At 46.5% G+C, this 20,039-nt stretch overlaps 1 protein-coding gene across 1 annotated transcript in view; it reads left to right on the top strand.

Moving 5' to 3' along the window:
• The window catches only part of DOCK2 (dedicator of cytokinesis 2), a 407,460-nt gene extending 389,312 nt beyond the window's left edge, over positions 1-18,148 (top strand). The window contains exons 47-52 of the mRNA XM_079145391.1: positions 10,678-10,815; positions 12,953-13,080; positions 14,375-14,546; positions 15,345-15,465; positions 16,717-16,859; positions 17,611-18,148. Of these exons, the coding sequence (XP_079001517.1) occupies positions 10,678-10,815; positions 12,953-13,080; positions 14,375-14,546; positions 15,345-15,465; positions 16,717-16,859; positions 17,611-17,673 (765 nt within the window). The 3' untranslated portion in view covers positions 17,674-18,148. The remainder of the gene's footprint in view (positions 1-10,677; positions 10,816-12,952; positions 13,081-14,374; positions 14,547-15,344; positions 15,466-16,716; positions 16,860-17,610) is intronic.
• The last annotated feature ends 1,891 nt before the right edge of the window (positions 18,149-20,039 follow it).

The following is a 20,039-nucleotide window of genomic DNA, read 5'->3' as shown; positions in this document are numbered from 1 at the left end:
TGCCATAATTTCATTTTTCTTTATGACTAAATAAAACTCCATGTGTATATATACCACATTTTCTTTCTTTATTCATCCACTAATGGACACATAGACTGGTTTCATAGTTTGGCTATTATGAATGTGCTGCTTCATAAATAGGTACACATGTGTCACTGAAGTATGATAACTTTAATTCCTTGGGATAAATGCCAAGGAATGGTATAGCTGGGTCATATGTTCTATGACTAGTCTTTTGAAGAACCTCCTTACTGATTTCTATAATGGTTGTACTAAGCAATCTCACCAATAGTGTAAAAGCATTCCTTTTTCTCCACGTCCTCTCCAGCATTTATTTTTTGTATTCTTTTTTTCATTTAGCTAGCTAAATGACAATCAAATTTAATTCATTAATATACAGTCAGACCTCCTGGGTCTGTGGGTTTCACATCTGTGGATTCAACCAATCGTGGGTTGGAAATATTTGGGGGGAGAAAACTGTGACTGAACTAAACAAGTACAGATTTTCTCCTTGTCATTATTCCCTAAACAATACATATTACAACAAATATTTACATAACATTTGTACTGCATTATGTATTATATGTAACCTGGCAATGATTTAAAGTGTACTGGAGGACTTGCTACCTAGGCTATATGTACATGCTGTGCCATTTTATATAAAGGACTCTTGATGAATGCTGTCCTGACTAATGTGAGATGAAATCTCTGGAGCTTTGATTTGCATTTCCCTAATTGCTAAAGATGTTGAACATTTTTTTCATATATTTTTTGGCCATTTGTATTTCTTCTTTTGAGAAGTACTTCTTTTTTTCTTTAATCCATTTGTCCATTTATTAGTCAAGATATTTAATTTTTTGGTGTAAATTTTTTATGTTCTTTATATTTTAATCCTCTGTTAGAAGAGTAATTAGCAAAGATTTTCTCCCATTCTGTAGGTTCTCTCTTCACATTCCCAACCATTTCCTTGCTGTACAGAAGCTTTTTAATTTCATGTCATCCCAGTTGTTTACTATTAGCATTATTTCCAGAACTTTAGGTATCCTGTTGAGAGTCATTGCCTGGGCTTATATGCTGCAGTGTTGACCCCATGTTTTCTTCTAGGAATTGCATAGTTTCTGGTCTAATCCATTTGGGGTTGATTTTTGTGCAAGGTGAGAGATAAGGGTCTAGTTTCATTCTTCCACATATAGATAATCAGTTTCTCTAGTCCCATTTGTTAAGGAGGCTGTCTTTTCTCCATTTCTTTGGCACTTTTGTCAAGGATCAGATGACTACAGATGTGTGGGCTTCTCTCCGTGTCTTCTATTCTGTGACTTTTGTTATGTGTCTGTTTTTATGTGAGCGTACCATGCAGTTTTTGTTAATATAGCTCTATAGTATAATTTGAAATCAGGTATTGTGACACCTTCAGCATTACTTTTTTGACTTAGAATTGCTTTTGCTATTCTGGGCCTTTTATTCTTCAAATGAATTTTGGGACTATTTTTTCTGGTTCTGTGAAAAATGGCATTGAAGATTATATTGGTCTGTATATCATTTTGGTAGGACAGCCAATTTTTTAATTTTTACAGACTGCATTTTGATTCATTTTACACAAATGGGGTACAACTTTTCATTTCTATGGTTATACATGATGTAGATTTATTACAGTCATTTTAACAATATTATTTCTGCCTATCCATGAATATGGGACGTCTTCCCATCTTCTGAGGTCTTCCCATCTTCTGAGGTCTTCTTCAGTTTCTTTTTTTAATGTTCTGTAGTTGTCATTGTAGAGGTCTTTGACCTCCCTTTGTTGGATTTATTCCTGTTTTTGATGTTATTTGTTTGTTATTGCGAATGGAATTGTTTTCTTGATTTCTTTCTCATCAGGTTCATTGTCAGTATACAGAAAAGCTATTGATATTTATATGTTGATTTTGTAACCTGCTACTTTTACAAATTTGTTTATTAGTACTAGCAGTATTTTGGTGGAGTTTTTGGATCATTTAGGTAAGGAATCATGTCTTCTGCAAAAAAGTGATAATTTGACTTCTTCCTTTTTTTTTTTTTTTTTTTTTTTTTTTGGTCCACTTATTTCCTTCTCTTGCCTAATTGCTCTGGCTTGAATTTCTAGCAGTATATTAAATAGGAGTGGTGAAAGTAGACATCCTTCTCTTGTTCCAGATTTTAAAGGGCATGCTTTCAGTTTTACCCCATTTAGTATGAAGTTGACTTTCAGTTTTTTATATATAGGCTTAATAATGTTGAGGTAGGTTTCTTATATCCCTATTTCTTCAGTGCTTTTATCATGAGTGGGTGCTGAATTTTGTCAAAGGCCTTCTCTGCATCTGTTGAGATGACTAAGTGATTTTTGTCCTTAATTCTATTTGTGTGATGAATTACAGTTATTGTTTTGCATATGTTAAACCATCCTTGCATCTCTGGAATAAAACCAATTTGGTTGGGGTATACAATCTTCTTAATATTTTGAATATGATTTGCTAATATTTTATGAAGCACTTCTGCATCTAAGTTCATCAGGGATATTGGCCTATAGTTTTCTTTCCTTGACATGTCCTCATCTGGTTTGGGTATGAATGTGATACTGGCTTCATAGAATAAATTTGGAAGAATTATATCCCTTTTCTTTTCATGGAATAATTTGAGGAGTACTTACATTAGTTCTTCTTTAAAGGTCTGGTAGAATTATGCTGAGAATCCATCTGGTTCTGAGCTTTTCTTTGTTGGCAGATTTTTTATTACTGCTTCTATCTCATTGCTAGATATTGGTCTGTATAGATTTTCTATTTCCTCTTGATTCAGTTTTGCCACATTGTATTTGTCTAGAAAGGTATCCTTTTCTTCTGGGTTTTTCCAGTTCATTGGAGTATAAGTTTTCAAACTAGTCCCAAATGATCTACTAGATTTCTGTGATATCTGTGGTGATTTTTTCTTTTTCATCTCTAATTTTATTAACTTGGATCTTCTCTTTTTCTTTTGGTTAGTTTGGCTAAGGACTTATCTATCTTGTTTATTTTTTCAAAGAAACAACTCTGTTTCACTGATCCTTTATAATTTTTATTCTAAATATTATCAATTTCAGCTCTGATCTTATTATTTTCTTTCTTCTACTGGTTTTGGAATTTTTTTCCCAAGGGCCTTGAGATGCATCATTAGGTTGCTTATTTGGAATCTTCCTGATTTTCTTGTGTTGGCACTCATAGCTATAAACTTGCCTCTTAGAACTGCCTTTGTGGTGTCTCAGAGGTTCTGGTGTGTTGTATCACTATTCTCATTTGAATCTAAGAATTTTTAATTTCTCCCTTGATTTCTTCTATCACCCACTCGTCACATTCAAAAGTGTATTGTTCAATCTCCATGTGTTATATAGTTTCTGTAGGGTTGTTTCATGTTAATTACTAAATTCGTTCCATTGTGATATAAGATGCAAGGAATTATATCAATGTTTTTTGCATTTGCTAAGCCTAGGCTTTGTAGCCTAAAATATGATCTGTTTTGGAGAAGGCTCCATGAGCCATTGAGAAGAAAATATATTCAACTGTTGTTGAATGAAATATTCTATAGATGTCTGTTAAGTCAATTTGATTGATTTATAATATTTTTCAGATCCAAAGAGTCTCTACTGAGTTATATCTAGATGAACTATCTAATGATGAAAGGGGTGTGTTTAAATTACCCAGTATTATTGTACTAGGATCTATCTGAGGCTTCAATTTGAGTAGTGTCTCTTTTATGTAATTAGTTATACCATGTTTGGGCATAAATATTTATTATTGCTATGTCTTCTTACTGGATTGCTCCCTTTAAAGGAATGACATGACCTTTATCTCTTTTGAAATCTGCCTTCACAGATATTAAAGTAACTACTCCTCCTTGTTTTTGGTTTCCATTCACATGGTCTATCAGTTTCCATCCTTTCACTCTCAGCCTGTCACTGTCTTTGTCTGTAAGGAGCATCTCTTGCAAACACAGTATTCTTGGGTCTGGTTTTTTAATTCATTCTGCCAGTTTATCTTTTAATTAGAGAGTTGAGACCATTTACCTTCATTTTTATTTATTTATAAAGTTTAATTTGGTTCTGTTTCCCATCTACTTAATTATACTTCAAATGAGATTTGTTTATTTGTGGGATCTGGTTGATTTTTTAAATTTCTTCTGTGTGCAGAATTTTTTTTAAATATTCTTTTAAGGTATACATGACAATAGAGTGTATTTTGACAACATACATGGAGTGTAACTTATTCTAATTAGGATCCCATTCTTGTGGTTGTACATGATATGGAGTTTCACTGGTCATGTATTCATATGTGAATATAGGAAAGTTATGTCCAGATTATTCTACTGTATTTCCTAATCCCATCCCCCTCCCTTAACTTCAGTCCTCTTTGTTTAATTCAGTGAATTTATATTCTTCCCTCCCCCTTCCCTTATTGTGTGTTAGCATCCACATAACAGAGAGAACATTCAGCCTTTAGTTTTGGGGAACTGGTTTATTTCACTTAGCATAGTAATCTGCAGTTCCATCCATTTATTGGCAAATGCCATATATTCATTCTTCTTTATGGCTGAGTAATATTCCATTGTGTATATATACCACATTTTCTTTATCCATTCATCTGTTGAAGGGCACGTAGATTGGTTCCATAGCTTTGCTATTGTGAATTGAGCTGCTATAAACATTGATGTGGATATGTCACTGCACTGTGCTGATTTTATGTCCTTTACACATATACCAACGAGTGGGATAACTGAGTCAGATGATAGTTCCATTCCAAGTTTTATTAGGAATGTTCTTATTGCTTTCCAGAGTTATTGCACCAATGTACAGTCCCTCTAGCAATATATGAATGAACCTTTCTCCCCACATCCTCACCAACATTTATTGTTACTTGTATTCTTGATAATTGCCATTCTGACTGGAGTGAGATGGAGTCTCAATGTAGTTTGAATTTGCATGTATCGGATTGCTAGAGATGTTGATCATTTTTTCATATATTTTGTTGACCATACATATTTCTTCTATGAAGTGCCTGTTCAGTTCATTTGCCCATTTATTGAGTAGGTTATTCGGTTTTTTAGTGTTAAGTTTTTTGAGCTCTTTTAATATCCTGGAGATTAATCTATCTGAGGTGCACATGGTAAAGATTTTCTCCCACTCCATAGGCTCTCTCTTCATGTTCTTCATTATTTGCTATGCTGTGAAGAGCTTTTTAGTTTGATGTGCAGTATTTCTTTAAGAAAGTTATGTAGTCATGAATTCTTTAAGTTTCTGCTCATCTTGGACAGTTTTTATTTCTTCATCAAATTTGAAGGATAGCTTTGCTGGAAATAGCAGTCTTTTTTAACAGTTATTTTCTTTCAGGACTTGGAACACATCATTCCAAGGCCTTCTGGCTTTTAGAGTTTGTGCTAAGAAATTGGAAGTGGTTTTGATAGGCTTGCCTCTAAATATGACCTGACATTTTTCTCTTGTGGCTTTTAAAATTCTATACTTTCTGTGTGTTTGGCATTTTAATTATAACATGTTGGGGAAAAGATCTTTTTAGATCTTTTCTATTTGCAGTTCTGTATGCCTCCTATATCTGGATGTCCACCTCATTCTGAAGGTTTGGAACATTTTCTGTTATTATTTCCCTAAAGAGGTTATCCATTCCATTAGTCTGCACCTCACAACCCTCATCGATTCCAGTGATTCTTAAGTCTTGTCTTATAATGTTGTTCCAGAGTTCTTGTGTATTCCGATCATGGTGTTTTTTTTGTTTTGTTTTGTTTTGTTTTTTAATGCTATCTGAATGTTCATGCTTGCCACTTTGCCTTCCAGCTCTGAGATTGTTTTCAGCATAGTCTACTCTAATAATAGGGACTTTCAGTTGGATGTTTTATTTGATTTATTATTTGATTTATTTGATTTATTATTATTATTATGTCTTTCATTTCTGAGATTTCTGTTTGGTTCTTTTTCAGTATTTCTATCTTCTTATTGAATTTCTCATTCATATCCTGTACTGATGTCCCTAATTCATTTAGTTGTTTTTTTGTGTTCTCTTGGAATTCATTGATCTTTTTTATGATGATTCTTTTGAATTCTTTATCTAATATTCCATTCATTTCAATATCTTTAGGATAGTTGCTGGTAAATTGTGAACTTCAGAAGGTGTCACATTACCTTGTTTCTTCATATTTCTGTATTCCTGTGTGGGTTTTATGCATCTATCAGGAGGTGAACCTTTTTAGGGCATAGTCTTTACTTGTCAAACTGTCCCAGTGATCTAGATTGAGGCCCTCTTGTGGATGTAGCATCCACAGCCATTGTGTTGATTCTGTTTTTGCTATAGCAAAAACAGTTGATGGGACCTGGGGGGCCACCCCTATCCATTTCTACTTGGGGCCTGGTCATTAATTTGGAGGTTTTTTTTCTCAATTGTTTTAAAGTGTAGCTGAAAATTGTGTCATTAATTTGTGTATGGAGTGAAGTGCTCTGTCTTTTGGATGCATTTCATTCAGTCGTAGCAGAGTCTCTACCCTGTGAACTTGTAGTGTCCCCATATGTTCCCAGCACCTCACACAATAGAGCCAAACAATAGGAACAACCAATGTAAACAACATACAGCATTAAGATAAATACCCAGTTCTCACTATGACATCTACAACACTAATTACCACACACTTACACACACACACACACACACACACACACACACACACACACAGAAACCAAAAATGGTGGGGTCAGCAATTGTGAATAGTAAAACCAATAAAATGAACTACATCTGACTTTAAAGCAAATAGCAGGTGTCAACTACGTCATCCACAGCAGTAATAACTGAATCAGCATTAATAGGGAGGGCAGGAGTTTTGTAAACCAATTAGTTTTAAAAGACTGTAAAAACAGAGTTAAGAGAAAATGTGACATGAAGGTAGAAAAGAGTTTGCAATTTCAAAAAGTGAGCAGAGAGAATGCAGAAGAGATGTAGCTGGAGATGGTTATAGGAAAGAGGTGAAACAAAGTAAAGGGAGAGAGGAAGAAAGAACAGTAGATTTTGCCTATTGGAAGGAGAAGAAAGAAACAAATGAAAACCATACAAAACAAAGCCAAAATATAGAAACCAAAAAATCCTAACCCTCAAAAGACAAGGAAAAATAACTACATATAAAATGCTGACAATGAGAAAAAAGAAATATGTATATATGTCCCTGAACCCATCATCATAATAAGAACAATTCCCCTCTCTCTCTCTCTCTCTCCCCCTCTCCCTCTCTCATACAAATCAAAAACAAATGCCAGGGTTCACAAATAAACACATATAGAGTGAAAGAAAAATAATTAATGAGTAATGAAGGTGTCATCTCCCCTGGGGTGATCAGAATAGTTGACCAGAGTGGACCATCACTGTCTGTGCCTCTTTCTTTCCATTTTTTCTTGAGCTATGTACTGAGGATGAGCAAGCAAGGGCTGGGGGTTGTTAGCCCCTTCCTCCTTTGGTGATGCTCTCTGAGCTTCTGGTTGGAATGACCTAAGATGGAAGTTATTTGAAATAAGTTCCAGCTTCACTTTTCATCAGCCTGAGGTTGGATGGCTTGGGAAAACTGTCAGTTTTGCATGCACAGACCAGACTGCTGCACCCCCAGGGTGGGGCTGCTGCCGAGGTGCACTAGTGGCCTTCTGGTGGGTGGAGCTCCAGTCCACCTAAGCTTTGTTGGCTTCGTTGTGTGTGTGTGCTTTGGACAGACTAGATGAATCTTCTCTAACAGGAGTCTGGATCTCAGGAGTGTCCCAAGAATTCTGCTTATAGGGCAGGGGAGCCCATCCTGAACACACTCTTCTGCCCACAAGCACACCTTCCCAGGCTTAGTCCCTGGATGTATTCACACCTGCCTGTTCAGATTTCTGATCTGCTTCTGTCTGTCACATGACTCAAAGGAGTCACCAGACTCAAAGGAGAATTTAGTTGGGCTCCTCTTTGCTTTTCCAATTTGAATCCCCCAGCACAATCTTCTGTGTTCCGGTTACATTCACATTCTGCCACATGGTAGGTCCTTGCCCCATAGCTGCTTCCTGATGGCTCCTCCTAAGCTCCTTGAATCTCAAGCCATGGAGAAGCTAGGGATGCAGCCTTCCTCTGTTTTGCCATCTTGAATTTTCCCAGGTCTTTTTTATTTATTATTATTATTAAACCAAGGTAGCCAGTATAAGCATTTTGATTGGTGAAATTAATCCATTGACATTGAAAATTATTGTTGATAGGTAGAAACTTCCTCCTGTTGTTAAGTGTATTCTGCTTATTTTACATCATTTCTTTTTCCTTTCCATCTTTGTATTATTTTTGTGATTTTGTGGTTTTCTGTCATGCTATAAAATTTGATTCTCTTCTCTCTTTCGTGTATTTGTTGGGGTTTGTGGCACCAATAACCATGGACTTAAGGTTTTGGAACACAAAGAGAACCTTCCCTAGGTCTTGGGCGGGGGGCAACTGCAGTTGATTCTGGAGCCTATAGTACTATTAGATGCTTTTGTTTAACCATGAGACCCAGATGATACCTTCTCCAGATCCTAGGGCTTCCAGGGATTTTGCAACCAGCACTATGGTCCCAAAGTGTCTGGGTTCCAAGATATGTGCAAATAATGTTTGGGCTTGCGGTGCTAGTATCCACCCTTCTGGAGGTATAGAACTTGGGGAAGACCTTCCCTAGGTCTTGAGCACAGGTGGTACTGGAACTTGTGGCTTTGGAACTGCAGGGTCTGAAAGGAACGGCTCTCGAGTCATGGGGGAAAGCTCTGCTATGGACGAGGTTGTAGTATTGGCAGTCATAGTCCTGGGATGAAGGATATGGATGGGTCCTTTCTTTGACAACCAGGGACAGGCTTGAGTTAAGCGAAGGTTTTTTTGTGCCTGCAGTCTCGAGTCCCAAGTCTTCTGTCTTTTCTCATATATAATACTAAAGCTATAAACAACCTCCATTAACAATGTTAAGTGTATATCAATGCATTTTATATGTAGTACTTCCATCATCAATCATTATTTCACATAAAATCTTTATCTTCGTGGATGAAAGATCTTTTATGTTTACATATTAATTCAAAAATCTAAAAATATTTTCTTAGGTCCTTTCCACTATTTCTTCCAATTTTATTCATTCATTTCTTTGTTCCTTCTCATTGACTTTCTTTCTTGTCTGTTAGTCCTGATCTTTGTCTTTCCTGTAGGAGAATTTCCTCCAGTGTCTGGTGGTCCCTGGCCAGCTCTTCATAATTAAGAAGCTGAATGGGATCCGTGTACCTGTGCAGGGCCTGGCCAACTGGAAGCTATCACTCTGTGGCTGAGTGATCCACAGATGTCTGTATCCACAGGGGACCCCTTCCTTCCTCCAGAGACAGATCCTTCAAGCTGCTGTGCGGGAAGATAATCCCAGCTGCTACACTGCTGGCAGTTTGGGACTTGGGAAGTGAAGGTCTCAGAATCTACACACAGACTTCCCTTTGCACCTTTAATTTCAGTCTGGCTCCTCACCCTGCTCTCTGCTGGGCCTGTTATCCCTCAGCCCCAAGCTTCATATTCTAATTATTCCGGAGGATAAGCTGCTGCTTCTTGGAGAAATGAGAAGCTATTCTCCTTGATCACAGGTGTAGCAGGGGACACCTGGTGATCTAATGGCTTCTTGTTCAGAGTTTCAACCCACCCCTGCTTCTGGCCTACCCACTCCTGCTCTTCTGTGGCACCTGTGGCCTGCAACCCCTGAGCCCCCGCTTGCTTCCTAGAGGCAGATTGGTCTCGTCACCAACTCCCTCCTCTGCTCTGGAAGGTCAGTCACCATCCTCCATCCACCTCCCACCTGCACATACCGCGGGCAGGTTCTCAGATGTGTCCAAGTTCACCGCAGATTTCTGCTTCTTCTTCACCTTGCCATTTTGGCAAGAACTCCAAGAGCAGAAGGCAGAAATGTCTTTACCGTCACCGAAGTGTGAAATTTTTTCCCACAAATAAACCTTTGTAGACACTTTATCCTTTGCACCCTGTGATGTTCCCCTGAGGCTACGGGACCCATTCTCAGCCTCTCCTCCTGGCAGTAACCCAGTAGCTCTCCTTTGACATCACTACTGTTTAGACAACATCCATTGAACCCTTTGGTGGACAAGACTTTACCTCCCTCCCATCTGTTCTCCGTCATATTCCCAAGGTTTTAATGTCGCCTTTCTGAAATTCCCTGTTGGTTGGTTCACTTTGATATCAACACACCTGTATCCATCCTCAGTCACCACAGGAGGCCCAACCACAGCGCAGTGCTGCGAGGTGAGGCCGTGGCCACGCCCCTCTCCCAGCTCGCCCCTCCCAGCTGGCCTGCATGCATTCACTGCTGCACTTTCAACGACTTTAGGTCGGAGCACAGAGACCCCTCCTCTCTGGTCTCTCCCTCCGTAGATCGCCTTCCAGACCACATGGCCTCTGTGGGCTAGGATGATCCATCCGCCGTGAGGTCAGGCAGATGGAGATCTCTTTCCCTTTAAAGGAAATCCCAAGGTTGCAGCTCTCCTGGTTTCCCATGGCCAGGGGCTGTTTGCAGGTGTCTGAGGACCTGGAACCCTTGACCAATTCTCAGCAGGCAGACGTGACCTCGTGGGCTGGGGCCCAACTGCCCAGGCTCTAGATAGTCATTTACCGCCTTCCTTTCCAGATCCCCTTCCTGGGAGCTGGGATCAAGATCCATGAGAAGCGAGTGTCAGAAAACCTGCGTCCCTTCCATGACCGGATGGAGGAGTGCTTCAAGAAACTGAAAGTCAAGGTGGAGAAGGAGTACGGCGTGCGAGAGATGGTACGGTGGCCCCAGGTCTGGGAAGGAGTGAGGTGCAGCAGGAAGGACCATGGGAACTGCAACCCCAGGGGCCCAGCGGGGCATCCTGCCCTCGAGGGGCCAGATTGCTGGAGCTGACCCAGGGAGGCCCTCCTATAAACTCGGTCCCTCCTAAGTCACCTAGAATGGACACCAGTCACAAATCGATACTGTGCAACAGCAATTACTCAAGGGACTGCATGACCACATGGCTGACATGCCTACTGTGTGCCAGGCCTGATCTAAGAAAGCACTTGGCATCCATGGACCACGATTGTCAGGAGTCAGGCAGGGGTGTGGCTGTCAACCCCTCTATCTTTCTGAGATGCAAGGTGTCAACCTGCCGAAGGCTACACTGCAAGTGGGTGAAGGTCAGCATTTGCATCTGCTGTGTTGGCACCAAAGCCACTGCTTTGGCCATTGAGCTCCATGGCCTAAAGAGGCTGTTGGTCTGTTGCTCACAGGGACATCTTCTTTATCTTCTTCCCCATAAAGTGGAATCATAAAATGTCAAGTTGTGCAGTCCTTAGAGAGTGAGAGTCTCTCTCACTTTTCAAAGACCCTGAGAATGGAGGTGAGTTAGAGGAACAGGTGAACCTGGTCTTCTCTGCAAGACAGGTGGCCTCCAATACTCCATGGGAAGCTCCTGCAAGGCGATTCCACTGCTAAGTACTGGGATTCAAGTCAACTTTCCCAGGTTAAGAAAGCAGTCCTCTCCCTTCAGGGGCCAGCCATAAGCTCCAGGGTCCTGGCCCGTCCACACTGTTGCCTACCTGGTTACACGCTGGGAGGTGTCCCACGACCCCCCACGTCTGATAATTTGCTAACAACCTATGGAACTCAGGAAAACACTACACAGACAGTGCCCGGTTTAAAAGGATTCCACTTAGTGGTTTTTTGACTTTATGATAATATGAAAGCAATATGCAGTCAGTGGAAATCCTGTTTGCATTCTGATCTTTCCTGAGCTAGTGCTATGCAGAACATTTGCTTTCCAGCTGCTGGACTTTGGCAAAGGGCTCCCAGCTGACCTCCTCTGGCACACTGTGTTGCTAAGCCAGGGTGTTCAGCAGGCCAGGTGGATTCGATGTGCTTTTAAACTGACATTTTCAACTTGCGATGGATTTATCAGGATGTCACCCCATCACGTGTGAGAAGCTCCTGCACTGACTGTTTCAGGTTAGGATCAAATCAGGATGAGTGAGATGGAGAGACAGGCGAGTCAGGTGTGGTGATGCACGCCTGTAACTTCAGCGACCCAGGAGGCTGAGCGGGAAGATGGCCAGTTCCAGACCAGCCTTGGCAACTTCACGAGGCCCCATCTCAAAATAAGAAGAGCTAGGGATGAAGCTCAGTGGTAGGGCACCCCTGGGTCCAGTGCCCATCAACACAAATGCATTAATAAAGACATGCATAGGGTGAAGTCTGGAAGTTTCCAGGTCCTAAGGCCACACCCCACTTCAGACACCTCGATGTACAATTTCCAACGGGGGAAGTTCTCCTGAGCTTGTGTCCAAAGTTTCTCTTGAGGTTTCCTGAGTCCTGATGGGTGAGGCACTGGCCACATGATTGAAACCCATCTCTAGGTCCTGTCCCCCGCCCCCAGAGGTTGGGCTGATGTTCATGGCTCAGAGTCTCAGCCCGGGAGAACAGGGTTGTCTTTCTGGCAGGGCCAGCCCCCACCCTGAGCACTCCCATTAAAATCAGAGGTGGGGGTGGTGCCCGCCTGTAATCCCAGCAACTCAAGAGAGGCTGAGGCAGGAGGCTCACAAGCTCAAAGCCAGCCTCAGCAACAGTGAGGGGCTAAGCAACCAGTGAGACCCTGTCTAAATAAAATATAAACAAGGGCTAGGGATGTGGCTCAGTGGTCCAGTGCCTCTGAGTTCAAATCCCTTGCACCCACCTCCTCAAAAAATATTTATCAGGGGTGGTCCCAGGCCACATGAATAGCAGAGGCGCTGCTGTCATGGAAAATGTTAAGGATTTAGAGGTTACCTCCCAGGAGGCAGGGACGGAGGCCAGCCGAATTCTTCATTCTTAGCAGTGCCCTAGCCTCCGCCACCACTCCCGAAGGCTGAGGCACGAGTCCTGCGTGCTAATCGCTCTGTCCTACCCGCAGCCTGACTTCGACGACCGGAGAGTGGGCCGCCCCAGGTCCATGCTGCGCTCCTACAGGCAGATGTCCATCATCTCTCTGGCCTCCATGAACTCGGACTGCAGCACCCCCGGCAAGGCCGCCAGCGAGAGGTCAGTCCCCGCCCCCGGCCCCGCCCCGGGAGAGCCGCCCTCCTCCCGCTCCCAGCAGCCTCACCTCCCCGGCCTCGCCCCTTTCAGTTCCAAGGTGCTCAGATCCATGGCTCTGGCCCTTGTTAGGTCCGCTCGGAGGAGCAAGGCAGCTTTCCCCGAGGCCCCAGAGGGCCTCTCCGCAGTCTCAGGTCCCCAGTCCAGCTCCGCACCGAGCCTGCATCCCTCCGGAATGCTCTCACCTTTGATGGGGTCCTGCCCCCCAGGAAGCCCCTCGCACCCCCCAGGCGGGTCACCTCCACCACCGCTGCCCACGGTCCACACCCGCGTGGGTCCTCCTCCTCTACCCGCTTTCCCTGCTGGAGGGTCTGTGCCTCTCAGGAGAGTCAGGAGGCGGCATTTGCTGTCGGGGAGGGGGACAGCCAGAGGTGGGAGGCACGGCTCCAGCAGTGTCAAGCGACGCCCGGGCGTGAGGACGGCCCAGTGGTCAGAGGCGGGAATGCCCACCGGCTTTGGCCCAAGTTCTCAGGGGTTTCCTGGCAGGCTCGGTGCAAGCACTTCAACCTCCGGGAGGGCGGAGCCGCGTCACATCTGCCTTGTCACAAGGATGCGTCCCGGCGGCTGTTGGGAGAACACGAAGTGGGCGCAGATCATGCAGCAACAAGTTAGGGCCTGGGGACCCCCTGTCAGTGACTCGGCAGCTCCATCCCGAGGTTGCTTGTCCTGGGGGAGCCGGGCGGGCCGTCCTGCCTCGAGGCCCTGGTTTCCCAGGCTGACACAATGGAGTGAGCGAGAGGGTAGGAAAGGGGAAAGGCACCGTCTGGCTCTCCACAGCCCGCAAGCCTCGAGGGGTGCATGTGCCCCTCTCAGAGGGGACCTGGCTGTCTCGTTTCACCATCCTGGAGACCTTTGCTTTTCCCTGCCCAATGTGACTGCCACCTGCCAGGTGCTCAGCCCTCATCTCTAAGGTTGTGCAAATACCCCTGTTTACTAAGGCAAACGTGGCTTGGAGACTCTCCCTGGGTCATAAGGTCAAGAAGTGGCAGTGTCTAGATTCTAATCCAGATCCATGTTTTTAACCAGTTTTATCTTCTCCCATTGGTCTTGCTACCTTCAATCTCTTTACCCTGTATTTTGAATGTTTTCAAATGAAGTGTCTAAATTCTCCGAAAGATTAGCTCATCTATCCCTGACCCTGTAGTGACAGCTCAGGCAACATGAAGGTCTGCCCTGGCCCCCCAGGTCCCTGCAGGGCAGTTCCACCGAAGCTCTAACTCCTGTCCCACTTGCCCTTCAGCTTTGACCTGGAATTAGCCCCACCCAAGACTCCGAGAGTGGAGCAGGAGGAGCCCATCTCCCCGGGGAGCACTCTGCCCGAGGTCAAGCTGCGGAGGTCCAAGAAGAGGTCGAAGCGGAGCAGTGTGGTGTTTGCCGACGAGAAAGCAGCAGCCGAATCAGAGCTGAAGCGGGTGAGTGGTGGTGGCAGGTCCCCCTCCAGGCCTGTGCCCTGCACAACGCCAGGGCTTTGAGACGGGGCCTCACTTCCTCAGTGCCTCTGGGAAGCAGGGAGGTGAGGCCCTGTGCCCATGCAGCCGGGAGGCTGGGATGCATCAGGGGCCGGGGACCCAGGCCCTCAGGTTCCAGAGTTTGTGTGTGTCCTGGGCCAGGCTAGGGAGCATCTCTGACCCACCAGGACCTTCTGGGTACCAGTGGTCTGGGTGGGGAGGCGGAGGTGAGAATCTCACTGTGCTGGCTTTCGACCTTTGGGTCTTATAAGCTAATTAATAATGAGACTTGGTATCAAACAGCCCTGAGTTCAGTCTTAGGGTCCCCCTGGAAAAGAGGTTTGGTTAATCGTTGTGAGGACTTGGGAGGGAGAGAGGAGCTAACTGTTCTGGCAAGAGGGGAGAATGTCAGATTAAAGGCAGGGATAGCAGAGATGCCTCTGGAGAAGGAAGCCCCTCCCACACCCTGCCTGGGACAGGAGTCTGCCCTTGCTGAGGGGAGAAGACAGAAGCAGCTTCCGTTTCCATTCTAAGGGGAACATTCACATGATAATCTAAATCAATGTCCTCTCTCCAACACTCCTGACATTTTAGAGTGTGCAACTGTGCAACTGTATATGGTAGGCTGCACGGAATGGTATAAAACAGAATAAGTTAACGTTCCATGGAGTCCAGTCCATGAAAACCATAGCACACCCTCAGCTATCACCTTTCACGGCTCACATTTGCCTCACTCTAAGCCCCGATGGTACATTTGTCCAGCTTTCCAGGAAGCACGAGTTCATGAGCGACACCAACCTGTCGGAGCACGGGACCATCCCCCACAGGGTGTCCATCCTCTCTCAGATGAGCTTTGCCAGCCAGTCCATGCCCACCATCCCAGGTACGTAGACTGCTGCTAGCCTGGCGGGTGGGTGGGGACTTGCCCACAGCAGTGGGTGCCAGGCTTCCGGGGTGAGACTCTGCTCACAGCCAGTCCTCCGGGGCAGGTGGTGCATCAGGTGCTGCCTGGAAGCCTGTGTCCTTCAGAACCCACTGAGAACCCCGCGTCCCTGCCTTCATGAGCCAGGCCTCTCCAGGGCCAGAAGTCTGTCCTTCCTGTGTCCCTGAGACCAGTGGCTTTGTTTTAGTCCTGGAAAACTATTTCTGGATTTGCAGAAACTGTCACTGACACGTTGCAGCTGCAGAGTGTTTGATGCCTAGGTGGCACGCCCGGGGAGGAGGGTGGCCACCCATGGCTGGCTGCGACTCAGTCAGGGAGGGACCCAAGACCCTAACAGAGGACACGGCATGCAGCAGTCCTTCGTGGTCTCTGTGCCATGTAGGCCCCTGCTAAGAACAAGGACAGAGAGGACGAGACAGAGCTGCCCTCGTGGCCTGCAGAGGCGAGGGCAGCGGAGATACCTGCTCCCAAGTGCCTGGGGCCAGGCCCCACCCACCTGCCACTCCTCCCCCGTGGAGCAGGCAACGCACTGTCCCCGCTGTGTGCACATGGAAACCGAGGCACTGAGAGCATCAAGCCCGACTGTCGCCAGCTAGAAAGTAGAGGAGACTGAGCTCAGACCCAGGCCCTGCCCTGGAACTGTGGCCGCTGTGCTGTGTGGGCGACACAAAGCCCTTCACCCCATCCTCACAGGGACCCAGCAACGACCTGGCAGCCTGCGCTCTTATTTCCGATACCAAAGCCAAGAGCGTGGTGGCCGGTTTCCCAGGCCTCTGGGACTCCAAGCTAGGGTTATGACCACCAGGCCATCCAGTCGCTTCACCAGGCAGGCATGCTCTGCCGGCCCCTCCTTGGGTGGCAAGGAGAAATGCAGGTGTCTGGTGTTGGCATGAAGGAGGGACATGCTCACTGGCCCTCACCGAGGGCGGAGGCCCTGAGTTCCCTGAGGTCAGGCCCTGTGGCAGCCGGGCGGTCCCCTGTCTCCCCAGCCCTGGAGCTTTGGAAAGGCTTTGGCTGAGGGCAGGAGCTGGCGTTCCTCACCCAGAGCACAGTGTCAGTGGTCCCTGGCTGGCAGTGGGCCTCGCCTCCTGCCTGGCCCACAGGGTGGTCCATCTGCCTCCCCAAGACGCCCCTCCTGCCCTCTGCCCGCCTCTCCCCACTCACACCCACCCGGTCTCCGCTCTGCTCTAGCCCTCACGCTCTCAGTGGCCGGCGTGCCTGGATTGGAAGACACCAACACGTCGCCCCGCCTCAGCCAGACCTTCCTGCATCTCTCAGATGGCGACAAGAAGACGCTGAAGAGGAAGAAGGTCAATCAGTTCTTCAAGACCATGGTGAGGACCCAGGTGGGTGGGAGGAACAGGACACGGCCGGGGGAGAACAGGATGTGCGCACTGTGCACGCGAGTGTGTGTGCTTGTGCATCACGTGTGTGAAGTCAGGGTCACTTCCAGGGAGGCCTGATCAGGGCGCGCCGAGGGCTGGAACCCCGCCCGAGTGCAGGTCTGGGCCCCCAGATAGCTACTGGGAACAGGGCTGACCCCTGCAAGGGGCCTCAGGACAAATGCCCAGCTGCTGCTTTGGTCTTCCTGGCTGAGCCCCAACGGCTGGCTGCCTTTGGAAGCTGGATTTTCTGTGGGGGAGCAGTTTCCTATTCTCTTTGTTTCATAAAATTCTTCAAATTTAAAGTTAGCTGACCTTGGAGTCCCAGCTCCTGTGGCTTCTTGTTCTTTGCTCAGGATCAATAAGGTACAAAACTTATGATCCTAAAGGTGATACTAAATCAGAGCAGTGCCGCTGTCAAAATCACAAGTCCGCTGCCAGCACGCAGCGAGTCAGGGCCCGCGCTGAGCGCCCCCAGGCCGCCCATTTGATCTGAGGATTTTTCTAAGGCTCAGAGTTTGGTGAGCTGTGCACCCGAGTTCACAGAGCCAGCGGGGGGTCATGGAACAGCAGAGCTGTGCTGCGACCACAGCCCAGCACCACCTTCCTGGCCAAACTCAGGGTCATGACCACTCAGGGTAGAGGCCCAGGGGCTGCAGGCCGAAGCGCATAAGAATCCCTTCCATACCTCTTCTCCCCAAAGCTGACCAGCAAATCCAGTGAAGAAGGCAAGCAGATCCCAGACTTCTCGTCCACCGACATGTAGATGCTGCTGACCAGAGCTGCCAGGGAGGGAGATGTCCAGAGAGGAGAAGCCCAGTTGTGACCCTGAAGCCACACAGCAATGGGGAGACCATCCCTGTAAGTTGTCCCCACTGGAAGACTCAGAGGGGCCGACTGAGCTTGAGTGGCAAGAGCCCAGTGTTCCCCAGGGCAGCTGCCTGGGGTGGACAGACCAGGAGACCCTGGAGCCCTGGACCACGAGGACCCGCGGTTTCCACACACACTCTCCGCATTCTCGGTGCCTCTGTCCCTAAGGCCGTTTCTCAATACAAGGAGCTGTGTTTTTACTTCATTTTCTCCATCCCCACATGTAACAGAACAGCCTTCAAACATTCCTTTTTATTTTTAGTTAATAGTTTTATACTTTACATTTTTTTACTACAACAACCCAACCTCTTTTTTAGCTGATCATCTCCAAAATGTTGCTCTTTCTTACTGACAATAAACATGTTCTGTGGTACAAATCAGCCTTGTTGCCTAATTCTGCCCAGTTAGGCCCAGCACAGGTGGGAAGCTGCGGGGGGCTGCCTGACCTGACGCCTCTCTCCCCACCTCATTCTGTTACCCGCAGGGACCTCGCCATGACTCTGGGTTCTTAGGGGCAAACCCTGGGGTGCTGAGCAAGTCCACCGAGATCTTGTGTTTTCTGAACCAAGAAGACATTGACACCAATTTCCTCTACTTCTGGGACGATGACAAAGCCACGCCTAGTCACTCTGCTACAGACCCCAACCAAGGTCAAAAGAGTCGGGCAGAATCTGAGGGCCAGTAGACTCATCTTTGGATCTTGTCCCGGCCCCCACCCCACCAAAGGGATCCATCCCCAGGGTCCTTGGATAAGGCCCAAGGGAGGTGAGGATGGAGCCATGCAGGGGAGGGGCCTGGTAGGAGCTGAGGACCCCACCTGGGAAGGGAATTGCTATGGGTGATGCCAAGTGCATGCAATGAGGGGCTCAGCTCTAGAACCTTCTAGAGGCCTTTGGCTGGAAGCTCACTTCAGAGAGGCTGAAGCTCTGAGGTCCAGTAAGTGTTGAGATGATAGTAGCTCAAACTTCTTGAGCCCTGCCTGTCCCTGGCACCATGTTATAGACATAATAGTTCAAGAAGGAGGGACAGTTATTAGCCAGGCAAAGAAACTGAGGCACAGGAGCATGAAGTGACCAAGATTATACTCTAAATGCAAAGGCTGGGGTTCAACCCAGGAAGCCTGCACCTTCACACCCTGTCCTGACTCTGGGCCCCTTCAGGGCACAGGACATCTTGAGTCCTGGTAGCCTGCATCTACCCCATTCTTTCCCGGTGGCCTCTCATTCCAAGCCCCAGGCCTGTTGGCTGGTGTGAGCACCCCTCTCCCAACAATTCTAGTCCTGTGGTGGTGGTTGGGGTCTGACTGCAGCAAACACCTCAGCTCCCGAGGTGAGTCAGTGCTCCTGGCGATCAGAACCCAACTGAATCCCCGTGGCGACAGTGCTAGGAGAGGGCACCTGGGCAGAGGAGCCAGGAAGCTGAAAGATGGCAGCGGGGCGCCCCCCAGTCTCCCTGTGTGGACATGAGGCCCACGTGCCCTTGGTCCTGGCTGTCCATCCTTCTCCCCGCTCCATGTGTGAAGTTTGAGATTCTCAGGTCGGTCTTTTCTCTCAGCACGAACTAATGAAATCCCAGGGTTTAACCGTGAAACGTAAGCCCTCCCGGTTACAGTGGGAAAAATCCTCGATAAGAAAATGGTTCCTCCTCTTCCCACAACTGCAGAAAAACAGATTCCTATGCCCTGGACCTGCAGGGGTTCTTTCTCCCAAGGAGGCTCATGAAGGGCCCAGATTCAGAGACCTGCTGTCACCAGGGACAGCCAGCTTTTATCCTCTAACCTTGTGCTGTGCTGAGCAATCTCCTCGCCCAACAACCTGCAGCCTGATAATAACCTTCCCGAGTTGTTTGCTGAAAATGATCAATATCTGGGTTTTCTTACAAGGACTGAGGGTTCCAGTAGCACTGGAACATACAAGCGGAGCAAAAAAGTGAACTCAGGGATCTTGAACAGACTGAGAGTTGAATCCCATCTCAGTTAGGACTGTGATCAGGTAGAGAATTCCAGATCCCCTGACTACGTGAACTGTCGACACACTGCAAATAGTGACAGTGATCAACAGCATGGCACCCTTTGTCAGACAGACAGACGCTCTGCATTCTTGTCCTAAACCCTCACACCAATCCTATGAGGCAGATACTAGGATCCCAATCATATTGGTAACAAAACCCAAAGTCTTAGTGCATTTCCTCTTTCTATAACAATGCCCGAGACAGGGAAATTTAAAAAGAAAAGAAATTCACTTCTTAGTTCTGGAGACTAGG

This window comes from Sciurus vulgaris (genome assembly GCF_902686455.1).
Source record: "Sciurus vulgaris genome assembly, chromosome: 6".
Taxonomy (NCBI): Eukaryota; Metazoa; Chordata; class Mammalia; order Rodentia; family Sciuridae; genus Sciurus; species Sciurus vulgaris.
Note: the sequence above shows the minus strand (reverse complement) of the source record. Positions and strands in the feature narration are given on the sequence as shown.